Source organism: Athalia rosae, chromosome 2 (assembly GCF_917208135.1).
Source record: "Athalia rosae chromosome 2, iyAthRosa1.1, whole genome shotgun sequence".
Classification (NCBI taxonomy): domain Eukaryota; kingdom Metazoa; phylum Arthropoda; class Insecta; order Hymenoptera; family Athaliidae; genus Athalia; species Athalia rosae.
The window spans coordinates 11,438,144-11,460,633 of NC_064027.1; the positions used below are offsets into that span (position 1 = coordinate 11,438,144).

The window sequence follows — 22,490 nt, forward strand, 5'->3', positions numbered from 1 at the left end:
TCCGTTTTTGGTTCAAACTCGTCACCATGCTTCCTCCTTCGATACGATTCGCCGCGGTCTCGAGTCGCCGCTCTTTTTATTTGTCAAGTTATTTTCACGCGTCCATTTTCTGCATGTACAGGTATGCAGTACCTACAAACGAATGAGGACACACGCGGACCAAATAAGGGTCCAAATCAAATTAGGTTGTTGAATATACTTTCGCAATATTTACAAAGTTTTTTTTTCATTCACTTATTCTTTTCTGATATGAAAATTTAACGAGCAAACTTTGAGCCGCGCGTCTCTTCGAGTGGAAAGTGAAAAATGACAGACGGCGCGAACAATTAAATCGAGGTCTATCGCGACTCTATATGCGATTGTACATGGCATCTGCTGCCTTTAGAGGTGACTACAATTATCTGCGAGGTAAAAATATTAGTCAGCCTAGTCAGGTTGTAAAAAAGTGCCATTAAACACACTGGCACTATTACGAGACCGTCGCGGTTGCCGCTTTCAAGTCCAGACTAATTACCCGCGTTTTGTGAAGACGGGTAAACAGGTAGACCGAATATTTCTGTAATCCGTGCACGAAACAAACGATGAAAGTAACGCAGGTGAAACCGAGAATTTCTCGAGAAAATCCATCGATTCGCTCAGTCGTTCTAAACACAATAATTTTTTCCGTCTCGAGTGAAAACTCAACCCCCTTTTCTCAAGACGTCTGAGTTTCCAGCCCAGCTTTTTCATACCTACATGCGGCTTAGAGACACTTCTTAAGTTTTTATTGTTAAGGGCACCGAGCACTGACACTATCAGTCGCTCATTAGCCGCGAAAATATGACTTTTTCTCTAACTTTTCTCTCTCTCTCTCTGTGGGTCGTCGAGCTCTGCCTTGACACTACGCCACCTCAAAGCGAAGTACTTATCCAACCAGATTGCCTCTATATACCTACGTATGCGAGTACGTACACGTATCTACAATTATACCTGACCACCTGAATATATGCTCGGAAGGTCGTTCACGGGTACGTCACACGTCGTTGTAGGTGGATGAGAGTGTTTGTTCATTTTTTTCTTTCACTTATTTTGTTTTATTTTTTTTGGTTTCGTTATTTCGTTTTTCTTCTTTCAATAATGAGATAGCCTTGCACGCGAGGTCTGGAAATGGATATGGGCTACGAACTTGCTTTTTATTCTAACTTATCCAATTCTAGCGAGGCGAGTTATCGTAAGCTACCCTGGAATGGGAAAACAAGGTATTTTCAGATCTTCAGAATCTAGGTTCCGAAAAATTTATAGATCGAAGTCTGGGTCCCGGAGATCCTCTCTCCGCTTTGATATCTCGAGTTACACGAATTGCATGATTTCATTGGAATCGATAGAAGTTTACCTGATCCACAATTGACTGAATTTTGAATCCGAGTGGTCAGGTGTTACTCAAGTTGGTAACTTTTCGGATTTTCAAATGAAAAATTGACGAAACCGCGATAAAGAGGCGACCGAAAATGTTGAAAATACCCGAAGAGGAAGTTAACTGAACATGAGCAGTAGAATCAACCCCTCGATTGTGAACGCCTGTATACCGGGATCGCGAAATTGGATCCTCTGTGGAATTGGATCCCTTTCTTTATGGGGCGATAAGATATATATATATAGGTTGACGAACAGATGTCCAAACATTCGGAGTGACGTGATTTGATGAAAATCTCAAGCGTCGATTAATTAGAGATAATTATAGGAGGTAATTATCGTTCCACTGTACCATTAGAGGCTTGCATCGTGATATGATGTGTTTAATGTGTTTACCGATGACAAATAATTCCAAATATATATATGTGTCTACTATATATATAACTTTGACGCGGTTTGACGGTTTGCAAAACGAACACTCCGAGCGTCTTGGCGAATAATTATTCACAATTGAAATCCACTCGCCCCGTTTACTTTACGCCACAAGCGTTATACTTAACGGCACGATGCTCGCAAGTGTAAAGTAAATATTTCTGTTTCTCTTCGACGGGTAAAACCACTCGAACGAGGATGAATAATCTAGGTACCGCGGACTCAATCTATTGTCCAATTGAGAAAAAAAACGTAAATGTGAAGCGAAGAATCGGATCACCGGCGATACTCTCAGAACCCATTGCACGCGTCAATGTTGAAGGGAACGAGAAAAACGAGAATCAAACTAATACGACGTGGTGAAAACCGTAAATTTTGTCACCTGCCGCAACCGACGCCATAAACACACGAAAGATCCGAGATCAGATTACTTCCGAGAGATAAAGTGTTAAATGGTTGTGATCCGTCAAATTTCGAAAGTGTTATACTATTATGCATGTGAAGTAAAGAAGTACGTGCGTAGGTCGTTCGAAAAGAAATGGAGATAAAAAGACTACGTGTAAGTACAGAAAATGTAAAAAAAAAAAAAAAAAAAGGCAGAGTCGACGTGAGAGCGGCTCCGCAGGCGGAAGTAAAAAGGGACTACGAAAGAGAATATATCCCATCCATCTCTGAGCTTCTGATGCTGCAGTCTGTGCAGCTCGCGGCGCAACGATATACGGAGTCGCACCTGCGACGTGTCGCCCACGAATCAAAACCCTGGGGCACCGGGTCAAAACCGGCCACCGAACTCGAACCGTTTCAAAGTAATATATGTACTTACCTACGCCTGAGAGGTATCTTTAGCTTCTTAATTAGCTAAAATATATCTATACACCACAGCTACAGCTGGTGCGTATGAGTGTCTTACGAAAGTTTCACTCCGATATGTATTATAATCGACTTGGGAAAGGTTTAAGGTTTGAAAACGCCGTTCAATCAAGAATGAAAGAATAAGTCAATTGAAGGTACGTACCACATCGTTGTTTCGACGATTTCAGTTCATTGTTTCACGCAGCTTTCGGAAATACATGAAAAAAAAAAATAAACTCACAGCGTCTCCCATCGTCGTTCCATCGTCCGAAACTGACGAATAGACTTCCTTTGACAATCGAAAATGAACAGCAATCTTCTGTCACGAGGGTTCTGTGAAGTAACGAGGGTTTTATCGCTGCCATGCACATCCGACCTACCCGATTCTCTTTTCTGTTCAATTTTCAAATAGCAACTTACCGATCACACGAAGTAGGGCCTAGGGCAGTCCTCCTACTTTTCGGTGAACGATCGAGCTGACCTGCAAATACCAACCCCTTCGATCAGAGGAAGCTCGAATCGTAATTGAGAGGTGAAGTCATATCTGGAGCAGCGCGTACAGAGCGCTAAGGGAAGTCGTACGATAAATAACAAGCGTTTGTGGTGTGACTTATATATTATAATCTCAGGATGCTTATATATTACGTGCAGGTTTCAGATACAGCTGTAACAAACTATTATAAGATAGTGTTATAACTGGGGTTAGTATGTGGATTGGTATGAGTGTTCGTCATTTCCTCCGTACGGCGCACTACGGTAATAACGTGTTGATGTGAACGAAGCTGTCTTGCCATATCTGGCAAGGACGCTAGTCCGTCTTTATGGGAATGGTTCTTATAATGGTGAGCCCTACTCTCTTTTCTTCGTTTTTTTTTTTTTTTTCTCCTTCCTTTTTTTCTCACACCGTGGTCCGCGAGCAGGCTGTCGCAAGCTCTACTTAAAATCTAACTCACCTAGCTCTGTCATTAGGCTATTCACCGATCTCACATCGATGTATATCGGCGATCCAATCCTTTCGCTTGATTAATAGACGATCCGATATTCCTCTCTTTCGTTTCTCCATTTTGTCATTTACATTCTTATCTCCGTAATGAGACGTGGATGGGAGGTATGAGGTACTAGAAGAAGGGTGTACCATGAATCGATGATGAAATCAACAAAAATTCAACTTAGGTATTTATTATGCGTTTTGTTACGTTTTTATTCATTTTTTTTTTTTCGTTTCTCTTGTCGTTTTTTTTTCCTCAATTTTTTTATTGGTTTTTTTCATATATATATAAACTAAAATAATAACATAACGTAGCATAGATAATGTATATAATAATATAATTCAATAACGTGGTAGACTGCTATTGCAGGGTTATACAAAACTTAGGCCTATTTAATTATAATTATGATAATTATAATATTAACGAACAGGCGTAAAACAATTATATAATAATAATAACGATAGTATTAACAATAATAATAATAATAATAAATGAAATAACTACGACTCGTATGGTTGGGCTATGGCGGTTTGGATTATTACGCCTTGTATAATTTTACTAAAATTCACCATCATTACGTATACCTGTATCGCCATTACAAATCAACCGATCATCATTTTCATTACTATTACTATTATCATTATTATCTTGTTTCTTTTTCTAAACTCAACAAATAAACTTCGAATATTTATGTGCACGTATACAAACTTTCTAAAATCTGCACCTCGTTCATATGGTAGAAGAATTACATTATTCGATTATTTTATTTGGATATCTCATTTTTTTTTTCTACTCTTCTTGTTTTTGTTAATTCATATATTTTTCTTCAATCGGTGATTCGACTTCTAAATGCATATAGAGGCAAGTTTTGAGGTTCGGATAAAACGACTGTAAATATAAAGCGACTATCTCTGATGCCGAGTTGAGTCAAAACTGAACTTACAACATTCGAAGTCCGATTGAAAGCGGTGATTTCTGTTGACGGCTGAACGCGACGCGTCCAACGAGTCAACGGAATCAATCGATCAAAAGACAAGTTTCGGCGTTTAATTTATCACCTATGCGGGAGATCCGCAATAGCGATATCATTTGGTCATTGTATGAACTATTTCAGATCCTGATGCTTCCTTTAATTATGTTCCTGGTTTGCTTTCATTTATCTTATTTTTTTTTCTCATCCATTTTATTTTATTTTTTTTTGTTTTTTTGCTCTTCTTCGTCCCTTTAGTTATGATTAAAATAATCTTACTTAGCACGTATAGTTTTAAAAGGACCTTCACGTCGAAAAAAGTCCGCTCCTAATCCCTCACACTATATAATAAGACACTTGGTACAAAAGGATAATTATTTTTACTCTCTTTCTCTCTCATTTTATTCAATCTACGGTTACTTTTGGTATAAAAAACATTTAAATATTGGAATGGTACTCTGATGATACGCTATCTATCCAGTCTATTTGAGTTGTCGGATTTTTTTCGATTTTTTTCCTCTTTACTTTTTTTCTCTCTTTCATTCTTCTTCGTCTCCGTATTCTTTTCTACAATATATTTTGTCAATTTTTTGTCTTCTTTAATTATTGTTACTGTTTTTTTTTTCTCCGCCTCTTACCTCACATTATTAGTTTTTTTTTTTTTTTTTTTTTTTCTGCGCTTATTACAAAGTTCTTCCTATAGCTACATATTATTTTTCGTTTTCTCCTAGCGTGGGCAAAGCAGAACGTCACAACACGTAAATAAATTGTTCTTTTTTGTTCAATAAATACAAACGATAGACTATATAAATAAATAATTTGCAAATGTAATATTCGATCGTAAACCGTTCGGTAAGCGAACAGCGGTAAAAACTCAATTCCATCTAATTCCCAACAACGAAAGGCACCTAATAATTAATAATGATTCATCAATTACAAGGAAACCAATTCATATAGAAACCGCAACAAAAGACGGAAAACACGTTCAACGATTCTCTCACTCTCACTCTCTCTCTCTCTCTCTCAAGCATTCATAATTATCGTTATCAAGCCAAATGACGAAAATCGTCCAAATCAACGTTATGCATCATGCGATCATGCGAAATCTCATTGGTATCGATGGCTCTTCACTTTTATTTAAAAATATTTCCTTAACCGTTTTACTTTTCAAATACTATCCGACGCAACGGACATCGGCCTTTTGTAAACGGGGGCAGGTATTCTAGAAAAACCACCGCGTTCGGATGCAGCTTTAGGGTCTTTTCTCGGAGTCGCCACCACTTGAACATCCTGAGGTAAGGCAACGGTTCCGTTACCGTCTACCCAAGCTTTCGTAAAATCGAGAGCGTTACCATCGGTCTCCGTTGTTTCGCCGCTACCGTTACCTTGGTAATCCCTAAGGAAATCCTGAAGCTTTTGCACGACCTGTTTGTCGTCCTGAAGGTGACCTACCTTCTGCAGAATCTGTTCCAAAAGAGGATTCGCAACTTTCGTCGGGGACGACTGAAGCGAAGCGGACGAAGGTTTTATTCTACGTCCGTTTCTGTCGTACTGTGGTCCGTTTCCGCCACCCGCGGGACGCGGAAGACTCTGCCTTCCGGGACTTTTTCTCGAGAAGGTCGCACCCTGGTTATTTATACCGTTAACATTTACCTGCTGTTGATGTTGTTGGCTAGGAGCCGGTGCCGCGAATGTGTCCGCTTGAATACTCGGTCTTTGTCTCGTCTGTCTTCCATTCCACGTGTTACTTCCGGCCTGGAGGTTCAACTGACTCAGTCTCGGTACGCCGGAAGCCTTGCTCAAGCTACCGGTCGGCGGTTTTCTGATGCTACTTCTCGCTATTCCAGTGCCCGATCTCTTGAGCGGACTGCCTTCGGGACTGGAATTTCCTTCTCTGGGAGTCCTGCTCCCGGACGAAGCTCTGGATAAATTGCTGTTCTCTCTCACTATAGATCCTGCTCGAGGAGTTCGATCCCCGGTCGATGAATTCACGCTTCGGGCTGGGGACGCTCTCAGCGGACTCGGCGGGCCGATTCTGGTCTTCCGAAGTCCGGTTTCGATCGTTTCGGTTTCCACGCAAGATTTTTCCGCGATGGGTTGCTCTGAAACACCGCGGAATCGAGATTTTGTTTCTTTAGTTTCATTTCGTTCGTTTCGATTCGATTCGAGCGGGGATTATAAACGGTTTAAATTACGCCCACTGTATCGGCGTTCGAATAGCTCATGCAAAAAATGAGACGACGAAAAAAAAAAAGAAAGAAAAAACAAAAAGACGCCGAATATCGTAATCATGAGAACGCGAGCTGCGGGCTAGCGTATCGCGGACGGAATGACGGAGGGCCAAATTCGTCCTCTGGAGCAGACCACCATTCCCTCTTCCCATATTACGGGGAACTGAGAAGTATAGGTATGGTCATTGGGCGCGAATCTCTCCTCGTTAGCATATCGCGTGGGCCTCGGGTCCGATCAACGTTTGTGTTTTGTGTACCGTTGCCTTGACGCGCGACGCACGTCTCACACCGGGACGGGGCGCGCGTTCCACCGTACATATTTAAACGTTTTAAATACGTCTGACATTTTGCCCCGCGGTCTTTCGAATGAACAACAAAACCTGCAGAAAACTTCCGCCGCGTTTGTTACGTTTCGTCCACGGCGAAGTTATACGTTCGCATATCACGGAACTCGTACGTACGGAACATTATAAACGGCATTCTTATCCGAATCCTGGATGTAACCGACCTGTCCTTTTCTCAGAAACAACTCCTTGACCGTTCCATTGCGTAATACGTCGTCGGACGATCGAACCGCGGCGCCAAATTTTAGAAAAAAAGAAGCTCTTTTTTCAATCATCTCTTAAACGATTATTCTATACGCTTGAAGATTGAACACTCTTTCTTTCACGCTAAAAACCGCGCTCTACTGACAGCTGTCATCCGTCATCTGGAATCTAGTCAACGATTATTGTTCCGTAAGGACAGGTTGCTGCGCCCACGCGACTCCGGCGATGTGCACATACATACATATGTATCATAAAACACACCACATATTTACACAAGTATTACGTACACGTAACGTAACGATACACGCGTACGTACGTATGTGAACGAACGAATGTATACGTATACGTGTGAACGCACGTGTTCGTGGACACGCTATTCCATCTCTTTTTCTCTCCTCTCATATATATTCCAAGGTTTATGTACATACGGGGCGTGTATATGGACAGATCGAGTAGATACTTTCGTACACTACGGAGTAAGGACTCGTGTGTTCGGCTCGCGCGCGGTTAAATGTCAGCCCAGCCTCTTCTCGGTTTCACATGTGTATACAGGTATACTCTGGCGTACGCATACTGTGAATATTAATCGCCTGCAGGGCGGTCTAATCTCCCGGAGCTACTCATCTTCATCTTTTCCGTCCCATTGTCTCACAGCGCTGCGATATACATTCAATACATTTCCTCGTGGCTTTCTTCAAAACCATCCCGCGATAACAACGAGTTTAGATAGTTTTTTTTTTTCTACACATCTTTGAAAAACGAAAAAGAAAATCATTACAAAGATTCACCGCGGCTGCGAAGTGGAAGAGAGAGGAGAAAAAAAAAAACGAATTGTTTATCCACATTCGCAACGAGAACATCTAATTGTAAACGAATTAATGGCCTTCGCAATTTCCGGACGTCTATACATCTACACGTACAGGTGTACATATATATAACTATAAATACCTATACGTAGTGAATGCTTTTTTCTCTCTCTCTATTTTTCTTCACAATTTTTTTTTATTATCTACGCACATACGTGTGTATGTACGTGTGTATACACCGACTGAACTGCAGCGCAACGGTTAATAATAATTAGTAACACGATCAGGATTCGCGATGCGAACACGTCGCGGAGAACGGCAATGAGTATAAACCTATATATCCACGTATTTATATGGATATCCTATGTGTACATGCAAAGGTTACTCACACACACGTACGCTCCGCTTTACGTTTATATAGTTAAAAACAAGCTATTTACCCTTCGATTATCGGTTATGCCTGAGCGATAAACTTTGGTTCCACAATAACGCTCTTATACACGTGCGAACTGAATTACAAAAATCTAAAATACTTCCGGGACATTAGAGCGAACCGGCTTTAACTCGTTAATTAATTCCTCAAAATCAATCAAGTCCACGGAATTGGCATGGGGCAACGAAAGCGAATCTATGACGAAATCCACGTTCGCCCATGCTCGTATACTTCTGTTATCATACTTGTAATTTATTCTTCATCGCGTTTTTTTTTTTTTTTTTCGTTTCAAATTCGTTTTTTTTTTTCTCAACATGTTTAAAAGGAAAAGAAACTCGTTTGTCCAGTATACGTGTGTAACGTCGAATTCGCATGTGGCTCGTACAGCAGTGTAATATAAATAAACTAATTCGAACGGGAAAGTTAATTGACATTTAAGATTGATTCTCATAGACGATTTTACCGTATTTCATCCTCCACCATATCGCTCGAATATCATACGATTCGAATGACAACGAATCGACGCCGGTTTGTCTCATACGAGAAGACGACGGACAACCGGACGACATTCGAACGCTTTAAATGACGTCATAGGATTGACAGCATTGCTAATTCGTTGCGTACACAGGCTACCGCGTGTCCGAACGCCAAACATACATAATACATTACCTTTATACTTTACGCTGTATTTATATATATATATACCTATATATCTGCTGCTGTATGTACGCGATGCGATCTACCATTCGAGATTAAAGTTAATGTAGTATCTACATACGTAAGTCGGTTCAATCATCGAAAGGAACTGTCCGTCGGAGTCGATGATCGCATTGAAAAATTCCACCTCAACTTCAACGCGCTGTTAAATCCGATGACTGTCGATAGGATATCGATATTGTGCGTTACGTAGAGGGTCGTTTTCGCGCGTCTTATATTATACAGATAATCGAAGATAAGTAAATATCGTACACGCCCGCGATACACGTAACTCGTAGGGATAACGGAAAGAAAGAAAAAAAGAAAAAAGAAAAAAAGATAAAACATCTGTCCAAGATAAGAATTACATTTTGCGTTGTTTAACTTTCTTCTCGACGGGACGTCCGACGTTTGTTCGAATCGAAACAACGATTTCTAAACTACAGCGCGTCTGTAATACACGTTGTGCTCTCTAAGGACTAGGGGAAAAAAAAGTGTCAATCTATCGGTTGGACGTAGATTATTCTGCCCCCGCGCGCTTCCGATAGAGCGACTATACGAAGCTCGATTAATGGCCGGTTGCGGGTTTTTTTGCTCGATGCTTTTTTTTCTCTCTTCGCACTACCGCCATTAATTACGAACGCGGATAAACGAATCTCCGACCGAAACGTGAGTCATTGCAAAAATCACCGTATACAATTAGCTACACTCGACGCGGAAATAATAAAAAGATTTTATAAATATTATCCGAGTAAATCGCCTATTTTATTATATTACCATAGGCAATGGTATACGAGAGTTGGATATCACCGCCGAGTAGCAAAAATAAAAAAAATGAACCGCGTACGATTATCTTCTAACGCATATTGAACAGATAAGCGATTGTAAAGGTACAACGGCAAATTTACTCACTTTGATAGTCAACAACCGTAGGCGACGACTGCGTGCTGCAACCGGAAGTAGTCGAGGTGGAGGTAGAAGTAACCGTCGTCGGTTGCACGGCTCCTAGACTCCTGTAACCCTCGTCGGAAACTTCACTTCCATTGTCGGAATGTTCGCCGTCGCCCTGGGGCGACTTCGCGTATCGCACCACCTCCTTGGCGAAACTCTCGCTCGTTTCTTCCTTGATCGCCGGGGGACTGGGGGTCGGACTCCTGCTCGAGGAATCATCGTGGCATTTGTAGTTGAATATCGACGGCTCGTACCTAGGGGTGTCGTCCTGCGACGAAGCTCGTCGCGCTACGCCACCTTCCACTATGTATCGCTTCGAAAACTCCTCCGAAAGCGGCACGGTCGCGCGAATCTCCTGATGCAGATCTTTCTTAGGATCCTGTGGCAGAAAAAAATTCAAAGACCCTTAGAACCGGCCTCGGTTTCCGCGGAAACTTCTTCCCGTCGCCCTATCCCGTAAAATCCGAATCCATACCTGATAGCTGTCCTGATTTCTGCTGTGATACATCTGGGAGCGTCCGTCGTACTTGATTTGTCTGATCTCCTCGTTGAGGGCCTTCCTGGTGGGATCCAGAGCGGAACCTCCCGGTCCCGAGGATCCGAATTGTGCGCCGTCGACCCTCGGGGTCGGACTCCTGGACCTGGGGCTCCTCTTCGGCGTCGGGGATCTCGATCTTTGCTTGTTCAATTCTCCTCCAAGGTGTCCGGGACTGGCCAAAAACTTTCTCTGGGGAGTTGGACTCCTGGATCTGTTGGACCTTCTCAATTCATCGCCTAGGTGTCTGTTCACTTGGTAAGGAGTGGGCGATTGCGGACGGTTGTTGGGGGAAGAGACCGTTCTGTTGTTCTGCAAGGACATTTGCTGCTGCTGCTGCTGCTGTTGCTGCTGCTGATGCTGTGGACTTTGATTCTGCATCGCTGCTCCGGCACAGGAGCCAACGCTCGACGCGGAGCTGCGACGTGTTCTCGGAGGTGATCTATAGCCGCGGAATTTCATCGATTGTAGCGATTGATTAGGCGTGTTTATTTTACGCTTTTGCGCTAATCGCCGCGCGATCCTCATAAAGAACAACATCGTCGATTCGAATGATTACTCACCGTTCGTAGTGCACCTGCGCGCTACCGAGATCAAAGGATCCGCCTGCCTTTTGTATCAATTTTGCCGAAATCGTTGAACGATGCGCTGCGAGCGTAGGAAGAGAAAACGTATTCGCGTTAATTGCCGAGTAATTGCGCCGCGGTTGGCGTTTTAATTAGTGCGCCTCCGGAGGGTGAAAGGGAGAGAAGTGGAGGCAGGGCAGGTGTTAAAAATAGCGAAAGAAACTCACAACTGCGGCAACGGCAGGGGTCGTGCTTGTCCAGGTAATGGCTCAGCGTGTCCCAGCCACCTCCGACCCTAACCATTACGTGGTTACGGAGTATTCTGACGAATATCAACACCTTCGTATCTCCTATGCGGTACTTTCCCTCGGAGACTCGGATCATCGGGAACTGAGTCGGACAGTTACATCTTTCCACCAAATCCCGGACCTGGAAGACGAGAAAAATCCCAAAGTTAGTTCACCGTACGCGCGATCGTCAATGAGACCGCGAAGGATGAGACTCGAGAAAAAAACAATATTACAAACGATGAGAGAAATCGTCGCGTTTCACAAACTTTTCAACAGGTGTTCGGCGAATTCTCACACCTTACCAAACTATGAGTGAAATGTTAGAAATGAAAGATTTGTTTCTCATAGTTCGGTATGTGGGTATGAATTAATTCGCTTCGCAGAAGACCCCGAACGACTTATTTTTCTAGTTATTAGTCGGTCAACAATTTGCTACGGAGGCTCGATCTTATGGCGGAGCACGAGGTAGTTATTTTAATTAATAGCTGCCGAGCGCACAATCTCTGTTAATAATTTGCCAAGGAATTTCCCACGCGCGCGGGCGGTTTGTTTTTAATAGAAATAGACCGTTCTAGATTATTTCCTAGCTAAATAATTCAAATTCCCATTAGCGCGAAGCGCCGCAGACCCGGGCTTCGAAATCGTGTATCGAAAGGGCGTTGGGTTTTGTTGAGTGCAAAACAAGAGAACAACCGCCTTTTCTACGCGGAGCTTATCGCGGCTTGTTTCCGCAACTGCATTAGCTGCAATTCGATACGCTACCGGAGTCCCTCGCTCGGTCACAACCCTCCCCGCTCGTATTAAACGTTTTAAAAGTTGGCTCTCTTCTCCCCTTTCTTCCTTAGGTCACATCCGGCGGGGCGGTACTCCTTTGATACCGATATACATATACCTCGTTGTTCCATCTCCCTTTTTTTTTTATTTTCCGCTCTCCGTCCGCGTGCTTTCTCCCTTCGCGCAGCGTCGTCCACAACAGGCGCGGGCGTCGGAGCGGACGTACTTCAAAATTAATAATTATCGACTATTGCATCTAACTCGGCAGAGATAAGCCATTACTTGCATTCGGATCGTATCGCCGGCATTCAAAGCCGGGATAGACGCACAATGTACGATTGATTGGACCGCGCGGCAACGTGCTGGGCGATCCGGTGATTGGTAAATTATTGTTAAAACTAGTATCGGGATACGTCGGCGGTGTTTTTCGTCGAACGCCAACGGAGGCGTGTATGGAAGTCGACGTGGTCGAGAGTACGAAAACGTGAAAAACTAATCAGATAAATGAATGGAATAGAAGAAGAAAAAAAAAAAAAGAATGGAAAAAAAAAGAAAAAGAAAAAGGAAGGATTCTCAGAGAACTCTCGAAGAGTTAAAACTGGGCATATCTTCGCCGTGCCGTACATCTTACCACACACATTGGGAAATTCTACTACTGGCCTTCGTTTCTCACGGTGAAACTTTTTAATCTACATTTTCGCAACGGTTGTGCGTCGTACGTAGATGTTATTCGTACGGACACGTACACGTACGTATATAATCGTACGGTACGGTGACACTTTCTCAAACCTACAAAACTGCCGACTATGATGATCTTCAACTGGTGTAATTATCGTAAAACGTCGCGCTCGCCATTACAATTTATACAAGTTAAAAACGAACGCAGTCATTTCCTACACCATCGTCGTACCGCCCGGTAGATAGATCGATTTCAAGGTTCATTGAAAACGTGGAATCGTTCGATTCTCGACGTTGCATAGATGACGTTTCAATTATATTTCAAACGGATTTGTATCACAACTACGAATCGTCGGTAAGCTCATTCTAACGGGGACAACCGAATACATAAAACGTATTTGGCTAGGGTAAAATACTCCGAGTTAAGTAGAGTGAAATGATCGAGTTCGATTAAAATTCTAAGAAGGTAGAGGACCTTCCAAACGTCATAGCTCGCGGTAATGGCGACCCGTCCCAAATATTAAATCGGCGAACGCCGATTAATGAATAACGCTCACGTCACCGCGGATGCTTTGTTTCTCAACTCCGCCGATCGAACGTCCGCGATTCGTTCTCATCGTTACCCATGAGATGAAGGAACTCTTCCACTCGCGAATACACGTACGTAGGTACAACGTCAACAACAATCCCTGATAACCCTGATCGCTGATTCGGACCTCTGATCGAAGAAACTAGGTATACAGATAACCACCTCGATTGTCGTAGCATAATAATTGTCGAGAAGTCTGTTTATCCGACAGGAACACGCGGAGGGGATTTCGTATCCTTTCCTCAGCGACTATCTACCTCCCTCTCTATTCCTCGACGCTATTATTCAGAATAATTGTTGATATCTCTTTCCATAAATTGAATCGCGACAAATGGTGACTGCTTACAACTATACACTGCATATATCGGTGCAGGTGAGCGGACAGCGGGCAGGATGAATACGTTATGACGGTATAATGCAAGGCCGACGTTATTATGTAATTCGTGCAGGTCTACGGAGCGTACGTTACAGAGAGACAAACACAACACGACCGACTCTACCACCGCTATCCGCTGTTTCGAAGTCGGTTACGTCCGCTGCATAGATTTTACCCGGCCGATGCCGCAGCTGCACCGATGTACCCCAAGGAGTCCTGCGAATATCGGTTCATACACCACGCGGGACGACCTCGTTTCACGCGAGCGAATCCGCGCTGCCCGTGAAAATTATAATTCTCACGATTTTCCGGCGACATCAACGTTTCGTACCACCCGCACCGAACCTTACACTTTGCGCTCGTTGTTTCTTTCAACGTTCGACGTTCCCTCGCCCGATCACCCCGTTTATCGGTCGCGTATCGCGGGTCATCCGTGAAACGGAATAGCGAAAAAAAATAATAGAGAGAATAAAAGAAACGTGGCGGCGAAACTCGTCGACGAATAAAACGGTACGTAATGTTCGAAGGTAAAAGATGTGAGATGGAAGCGCGTGGCGTAGCTCGGTTATTAAGAATGGCGAAGCAGAGAAAGTGACGGCAGAACTCCAGATCCTGATGTTATCAATGGGCATCTTCCGTATCTGCTAAGGCATCTTCCCAGGATCAACGGTGAGTTCATGGGAAGGAAGTAACGCAAGTGGCGTGTCACGGATTGACCCGAGCAGCTCGCCTGTCCCAAACGTCGCTGAATAATCGTCTTCGAGGTATCTTATCGGTCCGATAAGGAGTTCGCGTCATTCCCTAGTAAGGGTTTGCGGTTCGATCGATCGTCGCGCACACCGTCTTTCCTTTCAATTATTTTCATATCTCATCTCGTTTCCTACCAATTTTTTCGCACGTCGAGAGATTCGAATGTGTATTGTCGAGTGAAGTACACAGGTGTGCACGTATTCGCTACAGCGTGTAGAGTGGCATTGTATGCCTAATAACCCGGATGTGACACCGATGCAAATTTAAGATGATCGCACCTTCCGGCCGTAACGAATCGCTCGTATGCTCGAAGCGCGACTATATACGACGCACGACGATGCCCCCCATTGTCTATTCGATCTCTTTCTTGCGCGGTATAGACAGAATGAAAAAAGAAGAAAACGAAAACAAAAAAAAAAAGAAGGAAATAAAAGGATTAAATAATAGAAAAAGAAAGATGCAGCGATTCTGCATATTCCACCTGACTTATAGCTTAGCGTCTACGTATGCGTGGTGTGAACGAGGCAGCTTATATTATGCGGACCGTGCTCAGGCGTTCGTGACATTCGCCTTATAATAACACAAGAGAGAACAAGCTGAGAGTAACAATAATTTAAAAGCCTACAAAGCTACGGGATTCAGCTACGCGTGTGCGCAAAAATTGAATGAAAACAAAAAACAAAAAAAAAAAAAAACAACAGCAACAACAAACAAAAAGATTCTCTTTACAATTACATTCGACTCCAGACTCCAGACGTACTGGAAGAAAAAAAAAAAAAAAAATGAGGAACCATCGTGAGACTCGTTCTCACCCCATTGAATGGGAAGCAAAATAATTTCGACGGATGATATTTTTTCGTCGTTATCATCATCCTGTACGGATGCGGTTTATCCTGTTGAGAATTTCTCTCACTTTTCTGTGTAATCGAACTCAAGGGTTCGTGGAAGAAAGGGTTGTCAATGACAATTATTGGTGCGTAACGAGGGATGAAAACAAGGCGCGTTTTGACGACACCGTTGAATTTTTTTTACAACGAGAATCGAATGAGAATGAACAGTTCTATCTAGTGGGGATAGCGAAGATAGACGAGATCAAGATTATAGTTATATCCCAGTGAGCATAAGTTGTATAAGGTGCTTAAAGGTCTCGGGTATCGGTGACGGTGGTGAACGTCGTTTATCGTCATTGAACGTCGGCTTTAAAGCACGACTCCGCGGGTACGGCTACGTCGCAACGCGGGTTCGAGCCCCGGCTTTTACCTATAGCTTCGAATTCGGGCGTCGTTTCTCTACTTTGCGAAGCGCCGCGGCGCCGCGCCGCGCCGCGTCCGTAGTCTCGCGCAATCAATACGCGCGGGGCGAACTGTCTCCCTGCAAACTAAACAACTCCGCAGCCGCCGTGGAATCATCGCGGAGTACACACACATCGCCTCGTGTGTTATAATTGTATATGACCATATTAATTAAACATTATAATCACGATTTCCGACCTCCGTACCTCTTTATCTGCATGGACTTCGCTTCTTTGATATTATTTTCTTTTTTTTCTTAATCTTTTTTTCTTTTTTTTTCTTTTTTTTTCTTTTCCTTCCATTTGTTAATCCTGCAACGATCGATGCGCGACCGCACAGCGTTATAAACTCTACTTGGTTGCACCGCGTTGCATAAAAGGGTTATAAACGTCAACTTTCCTACCTGTCAATTTGCAGCTGACTTCACTTTTCAATTGATGCTGTTCAAAGAGGATATTTTTTTATGCGTTCGTATAATGAAAATCAAAGCTTATCGCACCATCAATTATGTATACTCACGTTATTACCTGTGCGAATTTATTTATTTATATACTCCACGTCGAAAAGAATCTGCATATTCACTCATACTACATTTATAATGCGATAAAAATAACATTCCCTCAACGCGGTATAAAGGAAGAAAATCATTACTGAATTTCAAATGAGATCCTTGGTTCGAGGATTTTTTTTTTCGTCGATTTGTTTTCTCTTCAGATCGCCGCAAAAGATTTGTGCGATGCGATTGCGTATAAAACCCTTTACCCCGTGCGCTAATGAAAAGCCTATAGGAAAAAAAAAAGGGAAATAAAAATTCGTTCACTCGTTCATGCGACGTAGATTGTTTTTGAAGTACTGCCAGCTGTTTCGTATCTGAGTGAAAAATCCGATCGACGATATGAAATCTCGTCGGGAATTGACGTTTGCTGTACTATACAGATTTGAAAAATTGCGCTTCAATAGAGTTATGTCAAACGCGTTGCCGTTGCAGTATAATGTATTTTATCTTTTTCTCGAAGAAAATTGTAATTATATTCAATTGCTTATTCCGCAATTAATCACCCATCGTCTGGTGCAGTCTTTCCGCAGTCCACCGCAGTGCGGATGCCACGAGGAAGTTTGAATGTGTCGTACGTACGTACGTAGCGTACTTTGGAGTGTACAGCGCATGTACGTGCATTGAGGATAAGTACCCGGTAACTACATATTATAATTTAATTGCAATTTCATACGGAGAAACAGGTGTATGCATCCGTCAATAACTCAACACTGTATACGTACGTACGACCATAGATATGTTGAACGACTGTCCCGATATCTGTGAAATTATTTCTGGAAATAATAACCGAAGGCGTTTTCTCTCGCTCGATTATATTTAAAAAACGAATCTCAACGAACGCAAAGAATACCACCCATTCAAATGGAATCGAAGGGGGCGCAGCAAAGCGTTATTTCATTTAATTCCTTCGTTAATATCATACCATAGGGTATACGACGTTCTCAAAATACGTACGAAATAGTTGTACAACGAATGAATGAAAAACTTGAAAGGTATAACTAATTAGAAATGGTTTGATAAATTACACCGATTACTAAAAGTCGTTCAGGTATAACTTCAAGGAGTGGCAAGCCTACGCGGATAACAGATTATTATTACAATTTTTGTTTTGTTGTAGTTTGGCTTCTTTTTTATTTTTTTTCATTTCATCACGTTTCCGTTCCGTATAGAATCCGGCGGGATTGATTCATATTCAAATTTTCAATTCTTAAATAACGATTAAAATGGCATAGAAATAAAGTAAATCAATTGGCAAACTGCAACGACACCGGCGAAAAATGAAAGGTCAATCGAACGGTAATTCGAGTGAGGATGAGAACGCTTCATTTTTCAAAATAAAAACCAATTATAATTCTGTATTTATGGATAGGGTTGACAAAGTAGCTACGGACACATTACACCGCGCCCCTGTCATTCTATAGCTCCGTGTCCTTCGCGATGACCTCGAGTGAAGTAAACCGCTACTATACACCAAGTTGTTGATATTGGTCGAAAGATACAGGCACACCGAGGCACGCCTTACATCTAGGTAAGGATAGATGGGCACCGGATATACCTGAGGATCAATTCTATGCCCGGTTACGTTCCGAACAAAGAGTCAAGGACGTGCGCGGGGGTTACCGGCGGCTGGTTTGTTACAGGAGCACGACGATCGAACGCGAATCAAAGCGGATTTTACGCGGCGGAAAAAAGCTCGCCGAGTTGAAGAGGAACGGAGGGAAGATAAGACGAAAGGGGGAATGGCGAATGAGAAGAGGAAACCGGAGGAGAGAAAAGCAAAGTAAAGTAAGGGAAAAAGAAAAATCTCCACCGACGTTCAGAAGCCCTAGTTGGAATATAAGTTATACCTCGTGTACGTCTATATTAGCGGAGCTCCGCGACGTTATTGGAATAGCCTACATTCATCGGGAGAGCTGAAGACCAGAGTAAAGCTCACTGCAAAAATGTCGCTTCCAATATCGCTCAAACTTCCTTGGCATCTTTCCGTCAGTTACGTCGACCGCGTCTTACCTATACATACTCACGTTCGTTATGAGTCTAAAGTAAGAACCAGGTGGTTTCTCACTTAATCGGACATGTCGCGACACATATATTAGCGAAGTTAAGAGTAGGTGAGCGAACGACGCAGTCGTAACGTCGATTGGTTGTTAGCCTTAATTTCGAGGTGGGTAGATATGGTTGGGTACTCGGTAGATTTATATTTATAGCTATCTATCGATGGAGTCTCCACGTTATATGGTTAGACGTGAAAGCACGTCGGTATCGCGAGGTCCACGAGGATCGGCATCGTTAGAGAAAAAGAGGACGTTGGTCCCAATTTCCCATACCTAGAATAAACCGGCGACAAATTTCTGACAAAGTGGAACCCGTAGCCGCGCCACTTATAAAATCCATCGATACGACGCGCCTCTTCCTCTCTTCGCTTCAAAAACTCTTCTACCTTTCTTTCCCACGGGATCAGAGACGTCAGTTTCGTGTCATCGTCGTAAAATGCACAAGATACACGTCCAACATCTTCGAAACTCACGATCGGTCGACGTCACCTCGCGTCCTCCGATCCGATACAACGGAGCGATCGATGTCGCGTGCCCCGATCCAGTTGCATGCGCGACGATACGCGATCATCAAGCATGCTGAATTTACTTTTCGGAGCGCGTCACTCCGTGCGGCACACGTTCGCAGAGCGGAGTGCATCAGCAGCTCTGATTTAAATGCCGAGTTATTTGTCGGTTTGAGACTTAAAATAACTCCGTTAGAATTCCGAAGATTCCTAACGTTACCGTGCACCACGGAGAAAGAGGTCCGAAGAATTTCTTTACGCACGTGCATACGTAAACATCGAGCATATACGCGCACATAAACACGCGCGTTATCGTCGCAATTAACGCGTAGTGCCGCAACGATGTTATTTTACTCCGAAAAAACTTTGGATGTTCGATTATTTTTTTTTTTTAAGAGACGACGTATACCAAGAGATGAAATTTTCCCTGTTTCGTTTCGTCCAAAGAATCCGACGAGGTGAAATTTCTGATCGGATCTCACGTATGACTCGGTGACTGATCCATTAGTCCGAAGCTATGAGATCGCGAGCAGCGGGTATTAGTATTGAATTTCTGACCCATTTCTCTTTGGATAAACAGCGATTATTAGCTAAGACTTGGACCGCAAAGAGACCTTGCACGGCTCGATAGCCTTCTCTGCTCGTACACTTCGTACCATAGGTATCTCTACGTATACTTGTACGCGTACGTGTAGCGCACATGCACGTTAATTGCACGTTATAAGCGAGTAATAAGCCGAAGCGATGATCCCAACCGCGTTCGGCACCGCCCGCAGCGCTCCGGTAAAATGAGGGGAACACCCTTTTTTACGATTACATTCAACGGACGACGAACCACTCGAAAACAATTAAACGCGCTCTCCACAGATACAATCCTAAGTGCCATCGACGAATTATCATCCCGTATATTTCTCGTGGCATGCAACGCTCTTATCTCAACCCATCAAAGGGCTTTTCAAGATGATTCTGCGTGCGCTACTTCTTCGTAGGAGTGAAATTTTTTCTTACGAAATACCGAAAACGTCGAATACTCGATCACTTTAAGTCGCGATCACGCCTCCTTCGTACAGAAATTTCACCAAGCTGCATCGTTCATAAATCGGGATGAAAATTTGGTCAAACAGCCAACGACTCATCATCGAACTCTAGGGCCCTTTTGAGGAACCGCAGCACACTCACTCGTGTATCTCGATAAAATCAAACGAGGAGCCTGCACATATGTACGTAATGTACCTACGTGCAGTTTACTCGAGGTTCGATATATCGACCTGCTCAGGGCGAATAACAAACTTCTCCAGACGACGAGGAACGCGCAATAGGGGTTGTGGACGCAACTCACAAACGGTGCAACGTATCCATTCGAATGCGATATTACAAATTGATCGTTTGGCCCGCGAAAAAAAAGAACTTCTTGAAAAAGTTATCAGATAAATATTCCCGATCGGTGTAGCTCCAATTTTTTTTCAGTCGTTCAAAATTTCATTTTTTTTTTTTTTGTAACGAAGAGCAAGGTGACGAATTTTCGAACAGCCGGGCCGATCTGTAGGTATTTTTTGTCTGGCCGGAAGTTCGAGGCGATTTTTCTCTTTTTTCATCTATTTTCTCTCCGTTCCCGACCGGGCGCATCGATCCGCGCTTCGGGATGAGATTTACGCATCGTTACGGCGAGTCTTGAATGGGAATTACTCGACTAACAAGAATGATTTGAGGAGCGCGTTGTACGAGCGCAGAGTTCTGGCTATTATGTTGGAAGAAATCAAAAGGCGCCGCGCCTCGGCGCGTGTTTGCCTCGCGTTATCATTTGAGCCGTACTTCGCCGCTGCCGTTGCTGCTGTTGCATCCATCCAGTCGTTGGTGGATAACATGAGCTGGTTATATTACAGCGCCTGTTACACGCCAGATTAATGAAGAGTATTCACCGCGATCTGATTCACTCGACTATTTACGCCCGCTGAATGATCTAACTTTACAATACTTAGTCATCTCGCGCTCTACGTCGGATAAAATATAAGATAGGCGAGCGAGTCCGCTGCGGGCTGAGTTCCGGAAACTCTATCGTACCGTTCGCTATTATTATATTTAGCGAATCGCTGAGCGCTGAATCCATCCGATTCGGTGTAGAACAAGAATTTGTACAACGTACGCGAATTATTTTCAACTTACAATTGATCTTTCATTTTCACTCTGCGAATTTCTTTTTTCAAAGACAAACGTCGAGCGGAAGTGAAATGGATGTTGAGCGTTAACAAATATCGAGGACATCGGGTATCTGGGAGGGGCGGAGTAAAGAAGAAGAAGAAAAAAAAAATTCACACGTTTTATCGAAAAGGGAAGTTGCGAATATACATACGTGTATAAATAGGAATGAGTACGCGTGCAATTGAGCCGGATGAGTAGAATTTTCGTTAAAGCTAATAATAATTTTTCAACGTGAATTCGAGTCAATGTTTTGACAAGACGATAACAAAATGTATGAGTATACTTGTACGGGTGTGCGTGATACATAGATAAGAGAATGTTGAGGGAGTCTCAAAAACTAGATAACGTAATATAAAATTATAAAGTACGTTTCGAAGAGCGTTTCTCTTATTTATTTATTCTTTATTTTTTTCTATTCACCTCGCAAGAGCTACCTTGTCCGTATCTCACGAGCGTACAACCAGATAGTCACTTATCATATCGACCGATGGAGATAAAATGGGTACAGTACACGACACACTGCGTATGTTGAACTATCGCAAAACGAGACTCTGAACGAAGAGAAGATAAAACTGACTTCGGAAACATTATGTTAAAATGTCGGCTCAAAAAGCGCTCAATTGTTTGCTCGAGAATGATCGGATATCCATCCCTCGGGACACCCCCGCGTCAGATTTCATACCAGAATACGAGATTGTTCAAAGGATATGGTCTTTGATTTTTTAGATTTTGCTCAGTAATCGGGATATTAAAGGTAGAGAAGAAAAATGAGAAGCGAATCGATGGAATATGTAAAAGTAAATTTAGAATGAAAACGTTTTGTCTCCTAGATCATTGACTAGAAATTCTTGGGCGATGAATATTATCAAATATACACCAAACGACAAGAGTAAAATATCACCACTTTGCAAATCTCGTCGTTTTTAGCGTATAGCGTAACGATGATTTGAGACCAGAAACTGGCTGTGAGATGAAAAGGAAAAAGTGCAAAAAATTGCAAACCTGTTTTTAACGAGTATGCGCCT

The 22,490-nt window shown here is 42.9% G+C and overlaps 1 protein-coding gene across 1 annotated transcript in view; it reads right to left on the reverse strand.

The window, feature by feature from the left end:
* Nucleotides 1–3,919: 3,919 nt before the first annotated feature.
* LOC105684757 (GAS2-like protein pickled eggs) overlaps nucleotides 3,920–22,490 on the reverse strand; it is a 36,159-nt gene continuing 17,588 nt past the window's right edge. The window contains exons 4-8 of the mRNA XM_012398384.3: nucleotides 11,629–11,830; nucleotides 11,399–11,483; nucleotides 10,776–11,277; nucleotides 10,262–10,679; nucleotides 3,920–6,737 (exon numbers count right to left, since the gene is read on the reverse strand). Of these exons, the coding sequence (XP_012253807.2) occupies nucleotides 5,803–6,737; nucleotides 10,262–10,679; nucleotides 10,776–11,277; nucleotides 11,399–11,483; nucleotides 11,629–11,830 (2,142 nt within the window). The 3' untranslated portion in view covers nucleotides 3,920–5,802. The remainder of the gene's footprint in view (nucleotides 6,738–10,261; nucleotides 10,680–10,775; nucleotides 11,278–11,398; nucleotides 11,484–11,628; nucleotides 11,831–22,490) is intronic.